General features: G+C 33.7%; 3 protein-coding genes across 5 annotated transcripts; 2 read left to right on the top strand and 1 right to left on the bottom strand.

Annotated features, from left to right (window-relative positions):
* Positions 1-2,564: 2,564 nt before the first annotated feature.
* On the top strand, positions 2,565-4,852 carry LOC147291285 (uncharacterized). The gene has a single exon (XM_086238635.1). It carries the CDS (start codon positions 3,644-3,646, stop codon positions 4,850-4,852), a length of 1,209 nt encoding a protein of 402 aa, XP_086094761.1. The 5' UTR covers positions 2,565-3,643.
* A 5,377-nt stretch (positions 4,853-10,229) lies between these two features.
* Positions 10,230-11,671, top strand: LOC147291284 (UDP-glucosyltransferase 29-like). Its single transcript, XM_086237722.1, has one exon. The coding sequence runs from the start codon at positions 10,230-10,232 to the stop codon at positions 11,589-11,591; it is 1,362 nt and encodes a 453-aa protein (XP_086093848.1). The 3' UTR covers positions 11,592-11,671.
* A 1,166-nt stretch (positions 11,672-12,837) lies between these two features.
* LOC147291283 (transcriptional regulator ATRX) lies at positions 12,838-20,620 on the bottom strand. 3 transcript variants are annotated; one of them, XR_015121398.1, is made up of 7 exons: positions 20,517-20,620; positions 20,304-20,382; positions 19,367-19,487; positions 18,821-19,242; positions 17,344-17,686; positions 13,295-14,789; positions 12,838-13,192 (listed from the first exon to the last, which is right to left on the bottom strand). XR_015121398.1 is itself a non-coding variant. In XM_086238359.1 (6 exons), the coding sequence occupies exons 2-6, from the start codon at positions 20,336-20,338 to the stop codon at positions 13,443-13,445; spliced, it is 2,268 nt and encodes a 755-aa protein (XP_086094485.1). In that variant the 5' UTR covers positions 20,339-20,382; positions 20,517-20,620; the 3' UTR covers positions 13,281-13,442. The 3 variants fall into 3 exon arrangements, 1 of the variants encoding a protein (XP_086094485.1); XR_015121399.1 differs by having other exon boundaries at positions 20,304-20,379; positions 20,517-20,565; XM_086238359.1 differs by lacking the exon at positions 12,838-13,192 and having other exon boundaries at positions 13,281-14,789.
* Between the last annotated feature and the right edge of the window lie 465 nt (positions 20,621-21,085).

The following is a 21,085-nucleotide window of genomic DNA, read 5'->3' as shown; positions in this document are numbered from 1 at the left end:
ATATACATATATATATACAAGGAATAAAATTTCGGGTTTCGAGGAAATTTCGATGGAAATTTCGACGGAAATTTCGAAGATTTTTAAATTTCGACAAAAATTCGACGGAAACGATGGAAATTATTATCAAAATACGGAAATTTTGAATGAAACTTCACAATATGTTTATTTAACATATTATCTACTACATTGATAAAAAACATTGAAAAAAACCAAATTATATTGTAGGTTTCATGTGATATGTGATGAATATAATGCGCGCTGGAGACAAATACTGTTAAATAAAATTAGTATAATGAATAAATGAAATTAGTATATTCTTTATACTTTATAATCTATACACTAAATCCTAATATTAAACTCTATATACCCTAATTTTATACTCTATAATTTATACACTAAACCCTATATATTTTATAATGTATACTCTATATTATTTAGAATATAATATATGATATTAGAGTTTAGGCCTTTTAAGATATTTTAAATTATTTTTTTATATAAAAATATATTAGATTTAAAAACAACTAAACAAAACCCCAAAACGGCCAAACGAAACTCCAAACATTTTTTTTTCTTTCCAATTGCCCAAAGGCCCTAAACCCCAATCAATCCTAAATCTTTTTTTTTTTTCTTTCCTTTTCTTTTATTTTCTTTTTTCTTTTATTTTCTTTTTTCTTTTTTTTTTTTTCTTTTCTTTTTTTCTTTTCTTTTTTTCTTTTCCTTTCTTTTTTCTTTTTTTTCTTCTTTTCCTTTCTTTTTTCTTTCTTTCCTTCTTTTCCCATCTCCTTCGGTGTAGCTCAGGTGTAATTTGTACAAGCACTGAAGCACATGGTGAAAAAAATTTATGTATGTAAGTATGTATATTTGATTGGCAAAAAAAAAAAAACTATGTATATTTGATTGTTAATTTGTACTTAAAAATAACTTTGTGGGTTTTATTTATTTAAATATATATTTAAAAAGCAATGATGGTTTTTGATTGTGATTAGTGTACTCTGCTACAAGCCTACATCTCTGCAAGTTCCTAAGGTGTTGACACATTGGCTTTGCGTTGGTTTTCTAGTTTATTGGAATTGCAATGAGTCCTTCCTTTTCTCCCCGTAAGAAGACTCCAGAGTCCAGACTCCCCACTTTTTTCTTTTTTCTTTTTTCTTTCTTTTTTTCCTTCCTCTTCCTTTTCCTTTCCTATTTCCTTCCTTTTCTCCCTATAAGCCTTCATCCAGTGGCTATTCTCCCTGTAAGTCTTCCTCCAGTGGCCATTCTCGCCATAAGTCTTCATCCAGTGGCCATCTTTTCTCTCCATTTCCATTATTTAAGTTACCTTTTCTTTCTCTCTCCCTCTAACTCATCTAATCTCTTCTCTCTCCTCCCTCTCTTCTCTCCGCGCCGATCTCCTCTCCCCGGCGACGACAGGCGACAAGGCCGGCTCTCATTTTTCTCCCGTCTCTTCCACTGGTCGCTGCCTCCTCTCTCAGTCGAAAATTTCGGGAAATTTTCGAAATTTCGCCGAAATTTCGGCGAAATTTTTCGAAATATTTGTAATATAGTGTTAAAATTTCCATACCCCCAAAAATCGAAATTTTCGGCGAAATTTCGCCGAAAATTTCGAAATTTAACACCTTGTATATATATAATATATATCAAGCCCAATAACAATAGAATCTGAAAAGTCAAAAAGAAAGTTTTAACCCAGTCGAAAATTTTGTTAAAAAAAAGTTACTATATACATAATATATATATCAAGTCCAATAACTATAGAATTTGAAAAGTCAAAAAGAAAGTTTTCAAGTTATTAACCTAATTAACATAGGCTACATAGCTATAAGCCTATATCTAATATTAGGTACGTATTCATAGAATCATAGTAACTTTCAAAGTTCTCCTCTAGTCTCCTTTATTCAAATTTCAAAAGCTTTCACGGGCTTCAAATATATAAAAAAAAATTGCTCCCCTTTATTCTTTCATCACCAATCTCAAACTTATCATCAATTCTTCTCAATCAATCTCATGCCTAAATAAGTATAATTTTGAGTTATTTTTCAATATTTAATTTAATTTTGATTTATTAATTTGAATTGAAAATTTAATTTAGAGTTTAGAGTTTAAGATTATAGTTTAATCTTATTCCATTTGAATATAATGAGAAAGCACAAATTATTAATATTTTTCTGTTGCATTTTATTTAGGAGATTTTCAGATTTAATTTGTACATGTTGCTGAATTGCTGCGTTTTGTTGAGCTTGCTTATTGCTACTATTGGAAGCCACTAGCCAGGTTAGTAATTTCGTATGTTAGTGTTTCTTTCAATTAGAATTTGTTGGTATGATTGGTGAAATTAATTTATATGAAATTTGTGTTGCCATATTTTTTTCAAGCATATGCTTACAAATATTTATATTTTGATATAAAATTCATAGGTTATAATGTCTGAGAAACAAAATACCAAGCAAAGAAAAACAATTTTTTCATATTTTAAGAGAGTTAGTGATGAATCCTCAAGTGAGATCCTTTCTGAACCTCCCATTTTTGAGTCTTCGGTAGTCGAGTCTCAAACTCAAAGGATCGACTTTGATCAAGAAGTTGATACCAATTCTCTTGTACGTGAACCTAAAGATCGTCTTGCAATTTAGAAATATCCTGTGAATGAATAGGATAATGTTCAGAGAGCTTATATTCTCTTAGGACCATATCAAACTGAGTTAGAGGATTATATACGCTCCTTTGATGGACAACAAAATCGTAGATTTCAGTCTTCTTGGTTCAAAAAATTTCTTTGGCTTGAGTATTTTGTTAGTCTTAACAAAGCATTTTGTTTCCCATGCTTCATTTTTTGATAATGAGACATCTCATCATCCGACATTCATTGTTACTGGGTACAAAGATTGGAGAAGGGTTAACAATGGAAAAAATTGTGTTTTTTTACATCATGTGGGGACCATGAATTCCCCACATAATACTGCAATGGAAAAATGAGATAACTTAAGAGACTCATCTAAACACATTGAGAAAAGAATTCAGGAACAATCACTACAAGAAGTGGAAGAAAATCGGTTGAGACTTAAAGCTACAATAGAGAGTGTAAGGCTCTTAGCAAACCAAGGAATTGCTTTTAGAGGCCATGATGAATTAGTTAACTCATCCAATAGGGGAAATTTCAACGAAGTTCTAAAATCTTTTTCAAGAATGAATCCAGAAGTTGAAAAAGTTGTCTTAGAAAACGCTCCTGGAAACGCCAAGTATAATTCTCCATATATTGATTCATAAGCAAATCCTAGATATTCTTGGTAACAAAGTGAGGAACCACAATCAAAATTTTGTATTCTTGTTGATGAAGCAGTTGACGTATCTAGTAAGGAACAAATGACTATTATTCTAAGATTTGTTGATTGTGGTGGATTTATCCGAGAACGGTTTTTTAAAATTGTGAGTGTTCCTAACACTACTTCACAAACTCTTAAAACTGAGATATGTAAAGTGCTTGTTAAATACAATCTTCAAGTGGAAAACATGTGTGACCAAGGATATGATTGTGCTAGCAATATGAGTGGTGTATGAAATGGATTAAAAACATTGTTTCTTGAAGATTGTCCATATGCATATTACGTGTATTGTTTTGCTCATCGTTTACAACTAACATTAAATGCTTCAGCTAAAGGGGTACGTGCATGATATTTGGAAATTTTTTTCAAGTTTAAATCTAATTGTGAATTTTGTGGATTCTTCTGCCAAGCGTCATTCTGAGTTGAAAGCTATTAAAGAAGAAGAAATCGAAGATTTGGTAGCTGTTGAACGACTTGAAACAGGTAAATGGGCTAATCAGGCTTGCATTTTGCAACGAGCTGGGGCTACTCGTTGGGGCTCGCATTTTCGTTCCATTAAAAGTATGGTTGAATTATTTGGTGCAACACAGAAAACTCTTGAACATATGATTGAGAATGGACCCAATAGAAATATACAAGGAGAAGCTAAGAGTGTTTATAAACATATAAAGTCTTTTGATTTTGTGTTTTGCTTGCTTTTGATGAAAAATATTATGAAAATCACTGATTGGCTTTGTCAGAAATTGCAGAAAAAATCTTTAGACATCTTAACTGCTTTGGAAATGGTTGTAGAAACAAAATCAATTCTGCAAAAGATGAGAGAAGATGGTTGGGATCCTTTAATGGTAAGTGTTGAATCATTTTGTAAAGAGCATAACATTGAAATACCTGATATGAGTGCTCGTTATATGCATGGTACAGGTCGTTCTTGCCAGCAAAAAGATTATATTACAAATGAGCATTATTATTGTATAAATATATTTAAGTTTGTAATAGATTTTCAGTTGGGGGAGTTACATAGTAGATTTATAGAAAAATCATTAGAACTTCTTATTCTTAGCTCAACCTTGGATCCTCGTGATAATTTTGAAGCATTTGACACTAAAGATATATGCACTCTTGCTAAGAAGTTCTATCCTCAAGATTTTCGTCCAAGTGATTTGCTTTCTTTAGAATCAAAGTGTGTATATTATGAGAAAGTTATACGTAAGGATCTGAACTTTCAGAATACAGCTTCTACTCCTGATTTATGTAGACGACTAGTTGAAACAAAAAAGTCAGAATTCTTCCCTATGATTTACAAATTGATTTGTCTAGTGTTAACCCTTCCTGTTTTTACAGCAACCACAAAAAGAGCATTTTCATTTATGAACATCATTAAAAATAAACTTCGAAACAAGATAGAAGATGAGTTTCTTGATGATTGTATGCTTCTGCACATTAAAAAAGAATTTGCTGATAATATTGATTATGATTCTGTGATCGATGAGTTTGATGCTATGGGACCTCATAGGGCAAGATTTAGATAGTATTATATTGTAATCGCATTATATGTTCATTTACTATTTTCTTTTTTATATTTTAATGTTTGTATAGATATACATTTTGAGGGGTAAGGTTCAATATGTCCCCCCCTGACTAGGTATATATTTTTTTAATATTAATAAAATTTCTCGTACCGTCGAGGTTTTATTTTTCAAGTTCCTATATTTTTTTTTACTAAGAAAAAAATTGTCTAGAGATTTAGCTCACTCAAGTTTCAAATCTTGATTCCGCCACGGTTTTGGTTGTAGGAAAACAATGATTCACCAATGTTTCCTTCAATGTTCAAAACCAGGTTTTGTTTGTAGACATGATTTTGTAGTGTGTAAATCTTGATTATATATAAATTACTTTGATTATATGTCATTTAAATAATATTTTTCACATAAGATGCTTAGGATGATTTTATCTTATGTAGTTATATAGTTTGTTTACCTATAAAGTTTAGGGTTTATGCAATCCCTGTGGGCTCGACCTCGCTCTTACAAATCTATAGTACTCCAATACATTTGTACACTTGTGAGTATTTTTTAAAAAACAACTAGTATGTTGTAAATTCTATTACTTGATCAATGCACCCACCGACCAAGTCTTAGTTTCACCGTACACCTATCTTTCTCTTAAGTTTTAGCAACTGACTTACATAGGGGATAGGTGGGTGCTCATCTATATAAGCATATATAAATCATTCTAATGGACATATATATATATATATATATAGAATATTTGGAAAACTTTGCATGACGGGAGATAAATAGAGATAGATTTGATGAGAAAGAGCTAGAAAGAAATGAGTTTGAAGTAAATATATTCATCTCTTATATTTGATAAAGAGTTAGAGCTTGTCGAAGTTTGATTGTATATATATCGTGTGGTGTTAAATTATTTCTTAATTTAAATGATATAATTAACATGCATGTCCAATTAAGTTGAAGCATATATATATTATCTATCTAACAATCCTCAGTTTAAGAATTATGTGTGAGTTTATGTATTCTATTTTTTTTGTTTTCTTTATTTTTTTCGCATACCAATACCAAATTTAGTTGACAGTACATATTAACAGACTATCAGAATCTAGAATATGTATTTATAGTTGACAGACTATCAGAATCTTGAATATATCAATCCAGAAATGGTATACTAAACCAGACATGAACATAAACTAGCTACCTAGTTATAGGGAAGGCATAAGGAAGGCAAAATTCATAAACGTCTCATTATTCCATGAAAATTTGTACGTTCTTGGACTTCATCAAGAAGTGATCACCTTATGCATTATATTTCATTGGCTAAGTCCAACCTTTTTTGTCTCAAGATATTCTTCATGACCTTATTTATTAGCTTATGATTGCTGATTTTAATGTCAGTTTTGTTATTTTCTCCTTTTGTTAAGTGTCGTTGGCTCTTTAATGTGGAGTTATTCTCTCAAGATAACTACTTCTCACCAAAACCATCGAGAAAACCACTCCTTCACCAAAAATCAAAGCCGCCCTCAATTATGCAATATTAGTTATGCTCGTTAGCAACATTTTGAGTATGTCTTCACTTTTTTTTTGTACAAAAATTCGATACGAATTAGATTATGTTAAACCCCTAATCTTGAGTACGTCTTTATTTTAACACGATGAACATTAATCTAATATGCGTACGTAGCACTATTTCTAGCTACATGCAATTAAGTGTATCAAACTTTTCAAAAAGCTACGAAAGCTTCCCGCAGACATTTTAGAGCAAGAGCATGCAAGCAACTCATACCCTCTAACAACAAATAGTACAACTGTTGTCGACTTTATGTTATGTTGGGATTTCAGCGGGCAGAAATGGATCGAGGAGCCGCATTTTTGGAAGGCTTAGGGCTTAGAGTCGTAGAGGTGTTGAATTGTGTTTTTACAAAACATAATGAAATTGATTCCCTTTACAGTTTTGTATTTAGTCTTATGCCTAGAAGATCTCTTATAAATAAACACTTCATGTAATAATTTCACTGTAAGGGAAGGGTCTATCCACAATAACTTGACATTCAATTGGTTAAACTTGTCATCCTAGCAAGTAGGACCCTAGATATTTACACGTTTCCTTTTGCTGATATATACGAACTGTTAATCAATTATTGATAACACATTACAAATTAATTAATTCACATCTTTGTTCAAAGGTGAGTAGAATCGAAGATTCTATGCATCCTGTAATGTCATATTACTTCTTCGATGTCAAATGTGAAAGTAGATGTTTGAGCTTGAGTAAAACCTGACTATTTCCTCTGTCCTTCTTGAATCAATGTATATTTGATTTGACATTATATTTCCATTTATGTGTTTAATGATAGTTACTTCTAGGCCGGGTTGTCTTCCCCCTGCTAGTTGATGTCTTCCATATATGGTAAGCTAGCCATGATTATGAATTAAGCCAAAGAATCATGTCTAGCTTTTATAATATTGCAACCATATATATTTCGTTAAACTGTAAGAATTATTAGGACTTTTGATAAATATATATATTTGCAAAAAGAAATCATTTCTTCAGTGAATTAATATAAGGATATACTTACTCTCAATCTTCCCATATATAATTGTACTGACGTCCTTAAATCGATAGCTATGCCTATGCATCTTGACCAACCATTTAATTAATGGTAGACTAGTGGAGGAGGTTGGTGTTGGTATGGAGGTTAAGAGAATGAGAGTAGATGGAAGGCTGCAACGTACAAGAAGAGATTTCAAATTAAAGTGATTGGGGATATGGTGGTGGACAAAATTGGAGAGGATGTGAGAAAAAAGACAACGGAATTCAGAGCAACTTGAGAAAGGGAGAGGATGAAGAGATAAATGGGGGTGGTAATTGAAGGAGTTGATGCAACTTTGTAGGACAAGAAATTAAGTAGCAGCCAAAAAAGTACAGTACGTTATGTGATGATATATCATATATGCAACTACTGCTAGCTAGCTACTGAAAGCTATTGTACGTAAGTCCAATTTCCAATTGACTTAAATGTAGTATAAGATGTTTCACGTACTCTTTTTAATTTTATTATTAAAATGACAAATTTGGTTTCTGTAATGTGGGTGTTTTCTTAATTAGGCTAGGACTCTTTGGTTTTGATTTTTCAATCATGTCCTTGTATTTAGTTTTGTTACTATGAATTGTAACATTTTCCTCGGTTAAATATATGAAAATATCAGTTCTAGAACTATTTTATGCTTTGGATGAGTTCTTAAAAACTAATTTATTGCAAAAACAACTATTTTATATGAGAGGCACCAATTGAGATATTTTGTTGTTGTAGATACCTCACTTTATTTTGGGACAAAAAAAATACCCGGACTCATGCCTCTCATGTGCTTATTTCGTCCTACCATTTATTGAAATTAAAAGATTGTCCTTCAATTGCAACACTTAGTAAACTATAAAAAATAAAATTAACAAAATTAAAATTAATTATTACATGACCAAAATGGAACATGGACCAAATTACAAGGACTAAATCGTAATTTACTACTAAATAGTAAAACAGGGACTACATCATTAATGTTTACAAACTCGTATGTGTATAAGAGAAAAACTGAATTATTCTGAGAGGAATATATGCTAGCTAATTTCTCTTTTCTATCTTCTCCTTCAACATTCTTTTCTATTTTTCTCATTCCCGGGGTAGTATCATAAACAGAAATGTTCATTTCTTAAACCACCTTTTAAAAATAATTTCTGTAAAAAATAAATCAAATAAAAAATTATTTGCTGATGTAACTATTATCAAATAAATAGACGATGAATTTAACTGGTATCAAAATAGTCAGTTTATTTGATAACATTTATACGACTAAATGATTTTTAATTATTTGATTTTTTTTAGAAATGATCTTTAAAGGGTGATTTAAAAATGAACAGCTCCGATCATGAAACTACACTAAGAAAAGAGAATAAAATACACGACAAAATTAGGTCAAATGAGAATGTCGCTATCATTTCTCTCATTCTAATATTATTTTCACAAGCTCCTCATGACGTACTATAAGGAATTATAAATGTGAATATAATATGGCTGCAGTACGTCCTCCGACCAACTTGACACAATCTTCAAAGTGGGATCGAGATGGGTTTGTGATGGATCCCTCTGCGTGACACATTTCTTTGTAGGGGTCGGTACAATGCGATTTGGTCATCAAACTGCAAAATGAACCAAAATAAAGTATAACAAAATGAATTGATTGGTTTAGTTTGACACAAAAACATGTACTTCGTAAAATGAACTAAACCAAACAACTCATAGCTAGTATGTGTAGTTTGATTTGGTTAAGCGGTTTGGGTGTACCAAAAAAGAACTTCAAATTCAACTAATACTCATACTAATTAAACTAATTAATTACTAAACTTGAAATAGTTTTACAATTAAGGCATTCAAATGCACACTACTTAAGCAAAACAATGAGACATGTAATAATATCAAGATGACAATACATCAAGCAAACAAGCAACTATGAAAGTCCAATTGGACTATGCCACATAAAAAAAACTTAAATTAAAATATTAAAATAAAAGGGCGGTCCGATTTTGTTCCACTGGTTTAGGGCAGTTCGATCAGCTTTTCAAACTGTTTGACGTTTTCGTCGATCAAACTAAATCGAACCGCTTTTGAAAGTTTGGTCCGGCCGGCTGATTTGGTGATTTTTTTTCACACACGTGTTTTTAATTTTAATTTTTATATTCCAATGGCAGGTATTGTAAATTTGGTGGTTTTATTGTCTCTTCTAAATTGTGTCTTGTTAACTTTCAATTGTAATAAAATCAAAACTGTAACTCTATAATAACTTTTAGTACGACAGTTATGTCAATTGTATAGTGCGATCTTCAATAATATATTGACATATATGCTTATTTCAAATAAAATTTAAAATTTATTAATATAATTAGTACACATAATACGCTGTAATATTAGGTAGTCGCACTACAAGATCCAACCTTAGTCAAGAATTTGATTCAACTGGTTTGTACGTAGTAGAAAAAGTATTCTTAGACCGGAAAAAAATTCCCATCAGATCGATGCTTTACCATTTGGTTCTTTTGTGGTTATACTTTATTTGTCGTTTTGTTTGTTGGCTTGATCGATCTTACATATACAGGCCAAACAAAGAAGAGAAGTACGTTCAAATCACTCTCAATTTGTTCCAAGTTTTATCCAATTAAACGTACGTCAACAGTTACGCATGCAATTACACTAACCATTCATGCGAAGCATCCACGTTACTCAGACTCTAGTCTTGTCTTTGGCCACGTTTCTCTCCCTCACTCATCTCTGGAAGTCTGGATCATTATATAATTATATGCCCACCAAAAAAACAAACTATGAGTCCACAAGCAAAGAAAATGGATACCAAGCATTCAAAAATGAGTGTTCTCATGCTTCCATGGCTAGCTCATGGTCACATATCTCCCTTCCTAGAACTAGCCAAGAAGCTCACCACCAGAAACTTCCACATCTTTTTTTGCTCCACACCTGTAAACCTCATGTCCATCAAACCAAAACTCTCCCAAAAATACTCTCTCTCCATTGAATTTGTGGAGCTACATCTTCCCCACTTGCCTGAGCTCCCTCCTCACTACCACACCACCAATGGCCTCCCACCCCATCTCATGTCCACTCTCAAAAAGGCCTTTGACATGTCCAGCAACTTCTCCAACATCCTCAAAACCCTAACCCCCGATTTGCTTGTATACGACTTTCTTCAACCATGGGCACCGTCTTTAGCTTCGTCACAAAATATTCCATCCGTCTTGTTCTTCTGCACTGGCGCTGTCTTGGCTTCATTTTGCAGTCATTTTAAGAACAACCCGAGTGTCAAATTTCCATTTTCGGAAATCTATCTTCGGGATTGTGAGAATGATAAGTTCAACAACCTGTTGGAATCTTCATCAAATGACATCAAGGACGAAGTCCGTGTACAACAGTGCATTGATCGGTCGTTTGACATCATTTTGTTGAAGACTTTCAGAGAGATTGAAGGAGAATATATTGATTATGCCTCTGATTTATTGGATAAGAAGATTGTGCCTGTTGGTCCACTTGTTCAAGATGCTATAGATCAAGAAGGTGAGGAAACAGAAATCATCAAGTGGCTAAACAAGAGGGAAAGATCTTCGGTTGTGTTTGTATCTTTTGGCAGTGAGTACTTTTTATCCGAGGAGGATATAAAAGAGATAGCTCATGGTTTAGAGCTTAGCAAAGTGAGTTTTATATGGGTTATTAGGTTTCCTGTGGGAGAGGAAATTGGGATTGAAGAGGTACTGCCACAACGGTTTGTAGAGAGGGTAGGAAAGAGAGGATTCATAGTGAAGGGTTGGGCCCCACAGGCAAAAATATTGCAGCATTCTAGCATTGGTGGGTTTGTGAGCCATTGTGGATGGAGCTCTGTGATGGAGAGCATGCAGTTTGGTGTTCCAATTATAGCCATGCCTATGCATCTTGACCAGCCATTGAATGCTAGAGTAGTGGAGAAGGTTGGTGTTGGTGTGGAGGTTAAGAGAATGGGAGTAGATGGGAGGCTCCAACATGAAGAGATAGCAAAAGTGATTAGAGATGTGGTCGTGGAGAAAACTGGAGAGAGTGTGAGAAGAAAGGCTTTGGAATTGAGAGACAACATGAAAAAGAAAGAGGATGAAGAGATAGATGGGGTAGTGCAGGAGTTGGTGCAACTTTGTAGGAGAAGGAATCAATGGACTTGCATATAACTTGCAATATGGTCTCCACTAAAAAGTCTTGGATTTCACCTCTTCTAGATCTCCTTTTTATGTGATACATTTTCTTTTCTTTCTTGTCTTCTTTTTGTATTTAGAAAGATGTTCACCCTTCAATTAATCTAAAAGGTTTTAATGGTTCCAAAACACCAAACAACTTGTCATATTTTAATGTTTAATTATATATTATCGTGTCATGCACATATTGTGTGAAATATTCTAAATCCAAAGGGGTGAGGAATTAGGATAGGTCAAACGTTTGATTGCCTCCATTAATATGACAAAAAATTTATATACTTAATTATATGATAGTAGAAAAATCTTAAAAAAAATAACAATAATTATACAATGACAAAAAAGTTATTCAATCTCTTTCATAAAAACTAGTAAAATTGGATTAGTCGTGTTTTATATTAAACATACATGTTTATTATTCGTATTAGTAGGTCATGTCATATTCATAATCGTATCAAGTAATAGTCAATCTAAACCCGCTAATTTCGTGTCAAGTGATTTGAATGATATTATATAGTAAAAAAAATACCACCCCTAAGAAGATGAGGATATTTTCAAAATAAAATCTGTTTAATTTTATTAAGGGGTAAAAAGATTATAACTTACAAAAAGAAAAAAAAAAAAAAAAAAAAAAAACACAAACAATATAGGGTAACCGAGCAAATTTGCATAACCACCTTTTGACAAATTAGAGCGAAATGTATAACACAACCTACCAAAGCCAGTGGCCAAGGTACCTCTATGGTGAGACATAACGTATCCTCTGCGATCTGTTCATGGTCAGTTGGTCATAGAAGGTCCGAGAGGGATTGAGGGATTTTCTTTATTTTTGTTTCTAAAGTTGGATTTAGAAACTGTTAAAGAAAGATGGACTAAGCGAGCAATTTTTTGGGTTGTCCCCAAATATATTGTCTCCAGCAGTCAGCACTCAAGAAAATGAAAATTCTTAATTATATTTTGTCTCACCTTAACTAACCCCCATTCCCCAACGGTCCACCCTCTTTCAGATTTAGGCCCAGTACTCCACTAGGAAATGCCATACGCAAATGTTTCCAAAGTGCCTAAGATCAAACTAAAGTTTGATGTCTAGGATTTGATTGGATATGCTAACTCACTAGATTCAAAGTATATTGAAGAAAGAAATAAAGACTAACTAATAAATTTTGTCCAAGTTAAGAAAGAAAATGAGTTCATATATACCATTTTGCGGGAATCGAAAGGGAAGTTTTCCTTAGGACTAAGCGTTATTATTCTTTTAACTTGAACAAAAGAGAGAAGTTAGCATTTAGTTTTTGTTCAATACACTCTAAATTTAATGAGATAACACATCTAATTCAATCATAATCACCAAACTTAGCCTAAAAGAATTATATGCCTTTTATTGTGGAATTAACAACTAGTAAAGCAATGTGTCCTTAATGCTGCAGAAATTAGAACTGAAGCCGAGTTCAAGTTGTTGACACTTGACAAGGTTCCATGATTCTGGACCTGTGAACAGATTTGTGCATAGTCTAGTCTATCCAGATTTCAGCCCCAAGTAACTTATGCCTATCCAGAGTGAAATGCGCGGGTAGGTGCACCTATACAGAAATGCAAAGAATTCTTTTAATGAGTCATTAAAGGAAACAGAAGACAATATAAGATGGAAGCATAAATGGTGGGGCATGCGGGTACAATCTCACCTCTTTCAATAAATACAGAAAGCTCAGCTGGGAAGAACAAAACAAGCAATAGAAAAAATTGCCTTTTAGGGCCTTGACTTCAAAACCAATCTACAAAACCACTATTCACTACTAAGCTTCACTGTGGATAACTAAGCAACAGTTGCTACTATCTATACGTATTATGTTGAATATGGTCATCATAATATGGAAAACGATCTGCAGGTGCCCCAACTGGCCTTCTTGGTAGGGCTCTTGTTAATACGTCATCAGAGTTTATCCATGGTGTTGGGTCTGGAACAGAGGGATAGTTGGGATAGCTGGGATAGTTGGTGGGATAGCTGGGATTGGAATATCTGGATGAGGGTAGGCCCATATCAGAGTAAGGATCAAAATGTGGCTTCGGAGTAGAAGCTCTCGACCCAGATTCTGCATAGCGGCCACTGAGAAATCCATTATCAGCAGAAAAATTTGATCTAGTCTCAAGGTAAGGGCTAGTGACAAATCGATCAGCAGCATTACTAGGAAAATTTGGTCTAGTCTCAACATAATGATTGGTGACGAATCGATCAGCAGCATTAGAAGAAAATTTTGGTCTAGTCTCAATGTAAGGACTGGTGGCAAATTGATCAGCAGCATTAGAAGAAAAATTTGGTCTAGTCTCAATGTAAGGACTGGTGGCAAATCGATCAGCAGCATTAGTAGAAAAGGTTGGTCTAGTCTCAGCATAAGGGCTCATGACGAATACATCAGTAGCAGTCACTGAAACCCCATTTTCAGGACAATTCCTTGCAGATGGTAAGGAAGAACCAAGGAAGCTACTTTGAGTCGCAGCTTCTTCAGCTGCAAAATCAGTTGGTAGTCTGAAAAGGCCAGCACACCCAACAGGAATCTCTACTCTGTCTCTAGTTTGTATAGCAGGAACAGACGGTACAATAGATGTATGGACAGACATACCATCTACTAGTGGCGATCTAGTCATTTTCTGTTGTAGTGATAGCTTTGCTTGTTTAAGAGCATCCAGTACACCACCCAACCTACCCCGCGAGTCATGAGGCACCAATGCATATAAGTCATTTCTGCTTCCTGAAGCACCTCCTTTATGGAACCTACTGCCTGCCTCAGAAGAAGAGGCATCTGATGACCGGTTGTGGGCCGATCTGTGCAAAAGTGGATCATGGTGAGAGCCATGTGACGGTTGATGAGCATATTTTTCTAGGCTCTCTTGATTTTGCTTTCCATTTTCCGTGGGGAATGCAAATTCTTGAACTTGGGATTTTGAAGCAACAGTGCTTCTATTCCGCTGATCCTGTAACCCTCCCATATCTACATGTGAAGGTGGTGAAAAACCATTTGGCAGAGTTTTGGACATTTCCTTGGTTAGGCAAACATCTCCGTCCTTTGACTTTGCCTCTTGAGGTTGGGAGATAGCCATCCCAGCAGAGGATGGCATTTGAGCCTTGATCTCATCTCTTTCCTCAGTGATATCTGAATGGTTGCCAGGGTCACATGAATCCTATATCACCCAAAAACCCACCAGGTTTAGAGGATGAAAAATTCCAAAGAGCAATAAGAAAAAGTAATGAAGAGAGTTTTTATGGACAAAACAAATTACCATCGCTAATTATAAATACAACCAGCAAAGTGAATGACTGACCCAAACGAAATGCTACTTACAGCAAACCAACAAATCACAAGGAGAACAATATTTATGCCATGTTTATTTCAAGAAAGGTTATATGAAAAAGTTATGAACCCTAATTCCTCAAATGATGTGTCTGCACATCTGCTTATGCTTTTACATCTTTGTTATGCCCACTAAAAGATATGCAAAATACATATCTTGAAGAGAGTTGAGGCTAATGCCTCCAAGTGAGGTATCCAACAATCTTCATCCCCTATAAAATGGCAAGAACAACGCTTTGAAGGCATATGGATAACATAATACACAACTTATGGTAAGGGTGGCCATTTTAAACACAATACAATAAGATGACACGAATCTAACATGAAATTAGCACGTTAGATTAAGGTTGACTATTACTTGACACAAACCTAAAAATGACACAGCCTACTAACACAGATAATAAAAGGTGTAGTTAGTGTCAAACACAAAGAGCCCAATTTTGACTCTAACATACCTATTCAACTAGTATTATATGAAGCTGAATTTTTTTTTTTTTTTTCATTCATTGACCTAATATTGTATAAATCCTTATAGAATTTTTCTTGATTTAGTCAACATCTTGATCAAGTGGATTTCTATTTTTGGGGATGTATGAGTGATGGGTTTAGCATAGAGATAATGGGCTATTGAGTCTCTAGTTCACAAGATGTGTGTCAACCCAAACACAACTCAGTTAATAAACACATTGGTTTAATATCAAGTCATCTAGCATGATGAATTAAATAGATCAAGTTAGGAACTACTACTTGCTTCAACCCAAAATTACATGACTTGAAAACAACACAGTAGGGATCAATAAGACTTGATGGGCTTAGTTTGGGGGTAAAGGGTCCTAATCTTGAGTTTCTAGTAAACAAGACCTGTGTCCACCCAAACACAGCATGATTAATAAACAAGTTGGGTTAATGTTAAGTCATCTGAAATATTAATTAAACAAATTAAGTTAGGGTTGATTAGTACTCAACACGAACAAGACATCACTAAACAAAATGACACTACTAGAATATGACACCACACATCCGACAAGACATCATAGGTTTGGTTTAAAGATAAGAGGGTCCTAATCTTGAGTTTCTAGTTCACAAGACGTGTTTTAATCCAAACACAACTCAATCAATAAAAAAGTCGGGTTAGTGTCAACTGTCAAGTCACATGCATACGAAAGCTTAATTAGAAAAGAACACGCAAGCCTAGAAGCCAAAAGGCATAAATGAAAAATGAGGAGCGGATGACATTGACTGGTGATGGTAGCAATGGTAGCATCATTAGTGGCAGTTGTTGGAAATGGCACTGCTGGCTTGTGGTGGATGCAATTAGTGATAGTAAAGTTACGAGTGTGCCATTGATGATATTTTGATGTGGTAGTGATTATGTTTGGGGTGAAAAGTTAGTTGCAATATGATAATGGAGTGATGGCCCCATAGATGGTGATGTGGTGTTGATAGTGTCGATCGCCATACTGACTTGTGTATGTTCATTTTTCAACTTAAAGCAACAAATAAGTTCTTAGGAACTGGATGCTTTAACTTGTAAGCAAGGATGAAAATGACCATTCATACACTAATATTTCCATCTTAATGGGTTAAATGAATAGGTTTTCAGAAAAGACAAACCTTTAAAAAACAAATTTGGTTGTAGGAATATTAGATATGGACATTTATGTAATTTAAAAACAAATTGTCATGTTATGTAGTATGATCAAAATAAAAAATTAAAATTAAATTACCCATTAGAATACTTACCATCAATTATGTTTATTGAAATTAAGAAGTTTTTGCACATCAGCATGTGAATTTCAAGAACATACATGTGCTAGTTCATTCTATGTGTCATATAATTAATCAAGTATATTACTTTATGAAAGTTATATGTTCAATTGATGCATTATTAATTGACTTAGTATCTCCTAAAGTTTCATACAAAAAATTTATATGGTTTAAAGTTAGTTTCCATTGTTTATGTGAATTTAACAGACATTTCTATTAATATAGACATTTTCATCCCAGCTTGTAAGTGATTTTTACCAATTAAATGATATGCACTATGAAACACACTTTAAAACAGCAACTATTGAAAAGTAAGATATTTTCAAAACAATTTAAATAAACAGGTGCTGAAAATAATATGACAGAACTTAAATAGGTCAAGCATGACCTCAAAGAAAACAGAAAAGGATAAAACTTGTAGAATCATGCACAATCAAGAAGAAATATCATACATATGACCTAGCATTACATAATCCAGAAGGGCATTTCTTTCAAGCATTATTGCATTAAATCAAGATGGTATATGCAGCACAATAGTGGCACACTTTCACAAGTTTCATGTCAAAGAAAAATCATTTAAATGGTCTATGATATGAACAAGTTCAGATGAAGCATACCGGTGTCCTGGTGTTATTTTCTCTATACTTCTCTTCCCATTCTCTTTGAGCCTTTTCCATCTCTTCATTCTGGCAAATAAGTTGCGCTTGATGTTCTAATGCTTTTTCCATGTCTTTGACTCTCTCATGCCCATTGAAATCAAGGTCACTATTTCTTTGATTTTCTGTGCTCCCTGAGAGTGAATTCTTTAATAAGACTTTCTCTTCCTGGAACTCAGAACCTTCTCTCAATATCTCAGGCCCACCATTGGAGCAATTTAGAAGATCTTCACAAGAAGCAGCGGCTCCATTTTCTTGAGAGTCAAACTTGGCAGGCTCAACATTGAACCCATTAAGTGCTGATCTGGAAAATACAAGTAGTAAGAGTGAATGACAAATAGAACCGTTTCGAACATGATGAGGTTGATACATCTGAAATATCTAGCATGGACTCTGTATGAATGCATGTAGCCTTTATCACAATAGATAAGCAAAACCAGTTAAACTCCAACTCTTTCTACAGCATCTTTGTCAGCTAGAAAATTCAGGGGAGGAATAATAAATATGACATACCACTTGAATCCATAGAAATGAAAGTTACATATATTTTTTACATATACATAAATTTATTATTGATTTTCCCATAATAGCTTTCCTTATTGAATATTTTTGTGTCAATTAGTTGAAGTTATTATCTTTTTTACACCTATATATTGAGTTTAAAGGAAATCATAATATTATAATAAGTAATAACAAGATGATGATGATGATAAAAATAATAGTAAAAATAAAAATAAAAACAACAACACTTAGGATATTAGACAATTAGGTCACAGTGGTTCATAGTTGGTATCATATGTCATAGGTCCAAAGTTGAGGACTTATATCTCAACAGTTAGAGTAGATATGGATGGCTAAGATGCACAATAAGTGATAGTGTTTTAGATACAGCTTGACCGTTCAAATATGATCTAGAGGCTAATATGCAAGTCCTCACTTAGGTCCTTATTCGATCACCTCATGTGTATACAATATATTGAGATTCTCTAAAGAGGATGTTCTGGTTTTAAGAACAATAAAAAATTACCACATTGTGGGGTCATCCACAATGTGGTTCAATGATCCTAACTGTTCAGTTTTTAGGTTCTCTTCACAGATCATCCTCGTAAAAAATATAAATATCTAAACTGTTTAATCATTTAATTGTTGTCAAATAAATAGAAGAACACAATGTTTATGATAAATACTAAAATAATCATGAGGATAATTAAATGACTAAACATTTTCCAACTTGGATTAGTTTTGCAAGATGATCCATAAAGGGGAACCTAAAAAAATGAAACATTTGGATTATTGGATTGTATTGATCACAATGTAGTCCTTTCCCTCTTTTAAAAAAAAAAAGAGGGCATCCTGTTTAGAGAAGGACTCTATACACACACATGATTTATAAAAGGGATAAACACAAACAAGATGAAGGGAAGCTGAACCACTAAACCTTGTTTCTCTATGTTTTATCTGGCGGCAAGATTTCCCAAGGTGATGTCTTGGAGAAGAAGAACCAATGGATGAAAAATTGCTACGTCTTCTTGTGGATGTATACTTATACTTTTCACGAGAACGTGAAGAATCAATGTGACCTTTCCAAGACAAGCTTCTACTAGGTGTTAGAGAAGAATCAAGGTCCGAACCTGAAAGTTCGTCCTGCTCATTTCTTCTCACCTTTGAAATTACAAAGCTTTCCTGTTCATTCGTCAAGTTATTACCCAATTTGGATTCCTGGTCAGAGCTTGAATCAAATACCTCAGACGTGTCACTTATCCCTTCGTTCTCCAAAATGGCAAGAACATCTTCTGCAGCTTTCTCAGCCTCTTTTCTTTGAAGAGAAAAAATCTTAAGTTGTTCCTCCAGTTCATCTACCTACATTGTATACAAAACCAATAATGTAAAAAGTAGTAAAAGATAATGTGGGGAGAGAGAGGTTCTTTGAACAATAGATCTAACAAGATAAACCCCAAAAACTTTCCCATAACTTTGAATATACCATTTTTTCCAGCTCATCAACTCTCTGTCTTGCACTTCTTGAAATGGACCTTTCAGACAGCAACCGTGCCCGAAGAAATTCAATAGTCATTGCAGTGGAATCCTCCATGCCTGTATTACTCCTGATTTATAAGGCAGCCACTTCATTAACACAAAACAAAAAGCATAAAATCCATAGGAAAAGGAAAGAGTGTTGTGGGAATGTGCCTGTGCCTTCCCATGTATGGATTGCATCATTCAAACACTATTATGCCTTAAAGAGGAATCAAACTACAATTTCATTCTTTTGAACAATCTATAAGCTTCAAACAAAGACACTCTAATTGACTCAGCGGGATATATTAATCTCAAAAGGAAATATCAAAGAGTGAATGTCCCCAAGTTTATCAAAACCATATGAATGAATTCTTTAATCATCTATTTTATCTATGAGAAGAATATAATAAGTGAACCATAAGCATCAAATAATATGGTCGATATTATTTTGATCTAGGAAATATGAAGTATCACCTCAACTGTGCCAAGTAGCAATACAAAGCTCTGCTAATTTGTTCCCTTAATAATGAAATGGAACGCTAAAATTTTACTTATTCTCCTACATTTCTCAGAAACAAGCGAGGTGTATGTGAAAAGCATGAATACAAGACAGGAAGACTCAAGCAAAGAATATTGGAATTCATATTCATACACAATCAAAACCCCAAAACTACAAAAACCCAGTTGATCTTTGCATTTGAATTCCAATTTCTTAGCTTTTCTTCAGCTTCCTTCAAACCAAAAAAAAAAAAAAGATACAAAAAGGAAATGATTGACCAACAACCAACACAGAGACAGAGAGAGTATAACACAGACCCATACGATAAAAGAGTTCAAACATTGAAAGCCTCAGCTAAAAGAACCCAAAAACCAAAATTGAGAGATACCCAGATGGTCCTTACCTCTGATCTTGCATGTTCTGATTAGAATTATGCATTTTTAAGAAAGATTAAACAGAGCCCCAACTTCAAGATTCAGCTGCTGCAACCATGAAAAACACGGAATGACTTCATATAACGGAAATTTTAACATCAACAACATGAAACTGAAAAGCATCCAGGTGAGTGATTGACAGAAAAAGGCGAAACAAAACAAAGAGGACTCGAGAATCTTACCTTAGAAGCAAAACTCCATGAATGATGAACCCTAAAGGAGACTTTTACTTTCACTGTCAAGAGAGAGTTGGGTCCGCTGGGAATGAACAGAGGAAGCTTCTTTGTCGCGACCATTTGAACAACGATGTACCAAAGACAATAAGCCAATGATGCCTTGGGTCCAATTGGGACATCTTTGTCTTTTCTTTCTTTTTTTCTTTTCGTGCAATTACCCAAAGAAATTACACTATAATCATCGTATAGCATGTGTGAATGTGTGATAAGAAGCTATAGAAAATTCTAAGGAGAGCCAATGAGTTCAAGTTGGTAATTAATACGCTCATTAAATGTGTTCGAACATTCATTAAATTTGTTCACAAAAATAATGCGGTGTTTCATTTATTCTAAATTTAAATTCATTTTAGACCTTATTTATTCCTAAAATATACAATGGTTAAAACAATCCACTTATCCGAATCAAAAAAAAAAAAAAAAACATTTACTTTTTAATCAAGGCTTTGGATACTCTTATGAGCATTACTTTCATGCAGAACTTCCATACAAAGGTTAGCACGGTTAATAATATCAAC

The sequence above is a fragment of the Dryas octopetala genome, chromosome 3 (genome assembly GCF_963921425.1).
Source record: "Dryas octopetala chromosome 3, drDryOcto1.1, whole genome shotgun sequence".
Lineage (NCBI taxonomy): Eukaryota > Viridiplantae > Streptophyta > Magnoliopsida > Rosales > Rosaceae > Dryas > Dryas octopetala.
The sequence above is the reverse complement of the archived record's forward strand: the minus strand, read 5'-3'. Positions and strand labels throughout refer to the sequence as shown.

Coding starts and splice junctions, on each gene's coding strand:
- LOC147291283 (XM_086238359.1), bottom strand. CDS start 20,338: ATGCATAATTCTAATCAGAACATGCAAGATCAGAG. Junction 17,687..18,820: donor ATAAAACATAGAGAAACAAG/GTTTAGTGGTTC, acceptor TGTATTTTCCAG/ATCAGCACTTAATGGGTTCA. Junction 14,790..17,343: donor AAAATAACACCAGGACACCG/GTATGCTTCATC, acceptor TGGGTGATATAG/GATTCATGTGACCCTGGCAA.
- LOC147291285 (XM_086238635.1), top strand. CDS start 3,644: ATGCTTCAGCTAAAGGGGTACGTGCATGATATTTGGAAATTTTTTTCA.
- LOC147291284 (XM_086237722.1), top strand. CDS start 10,230: ATGGATACCAAGCATTCAAAAATGAGTGTTCTCATGCTTCCATGGCTA.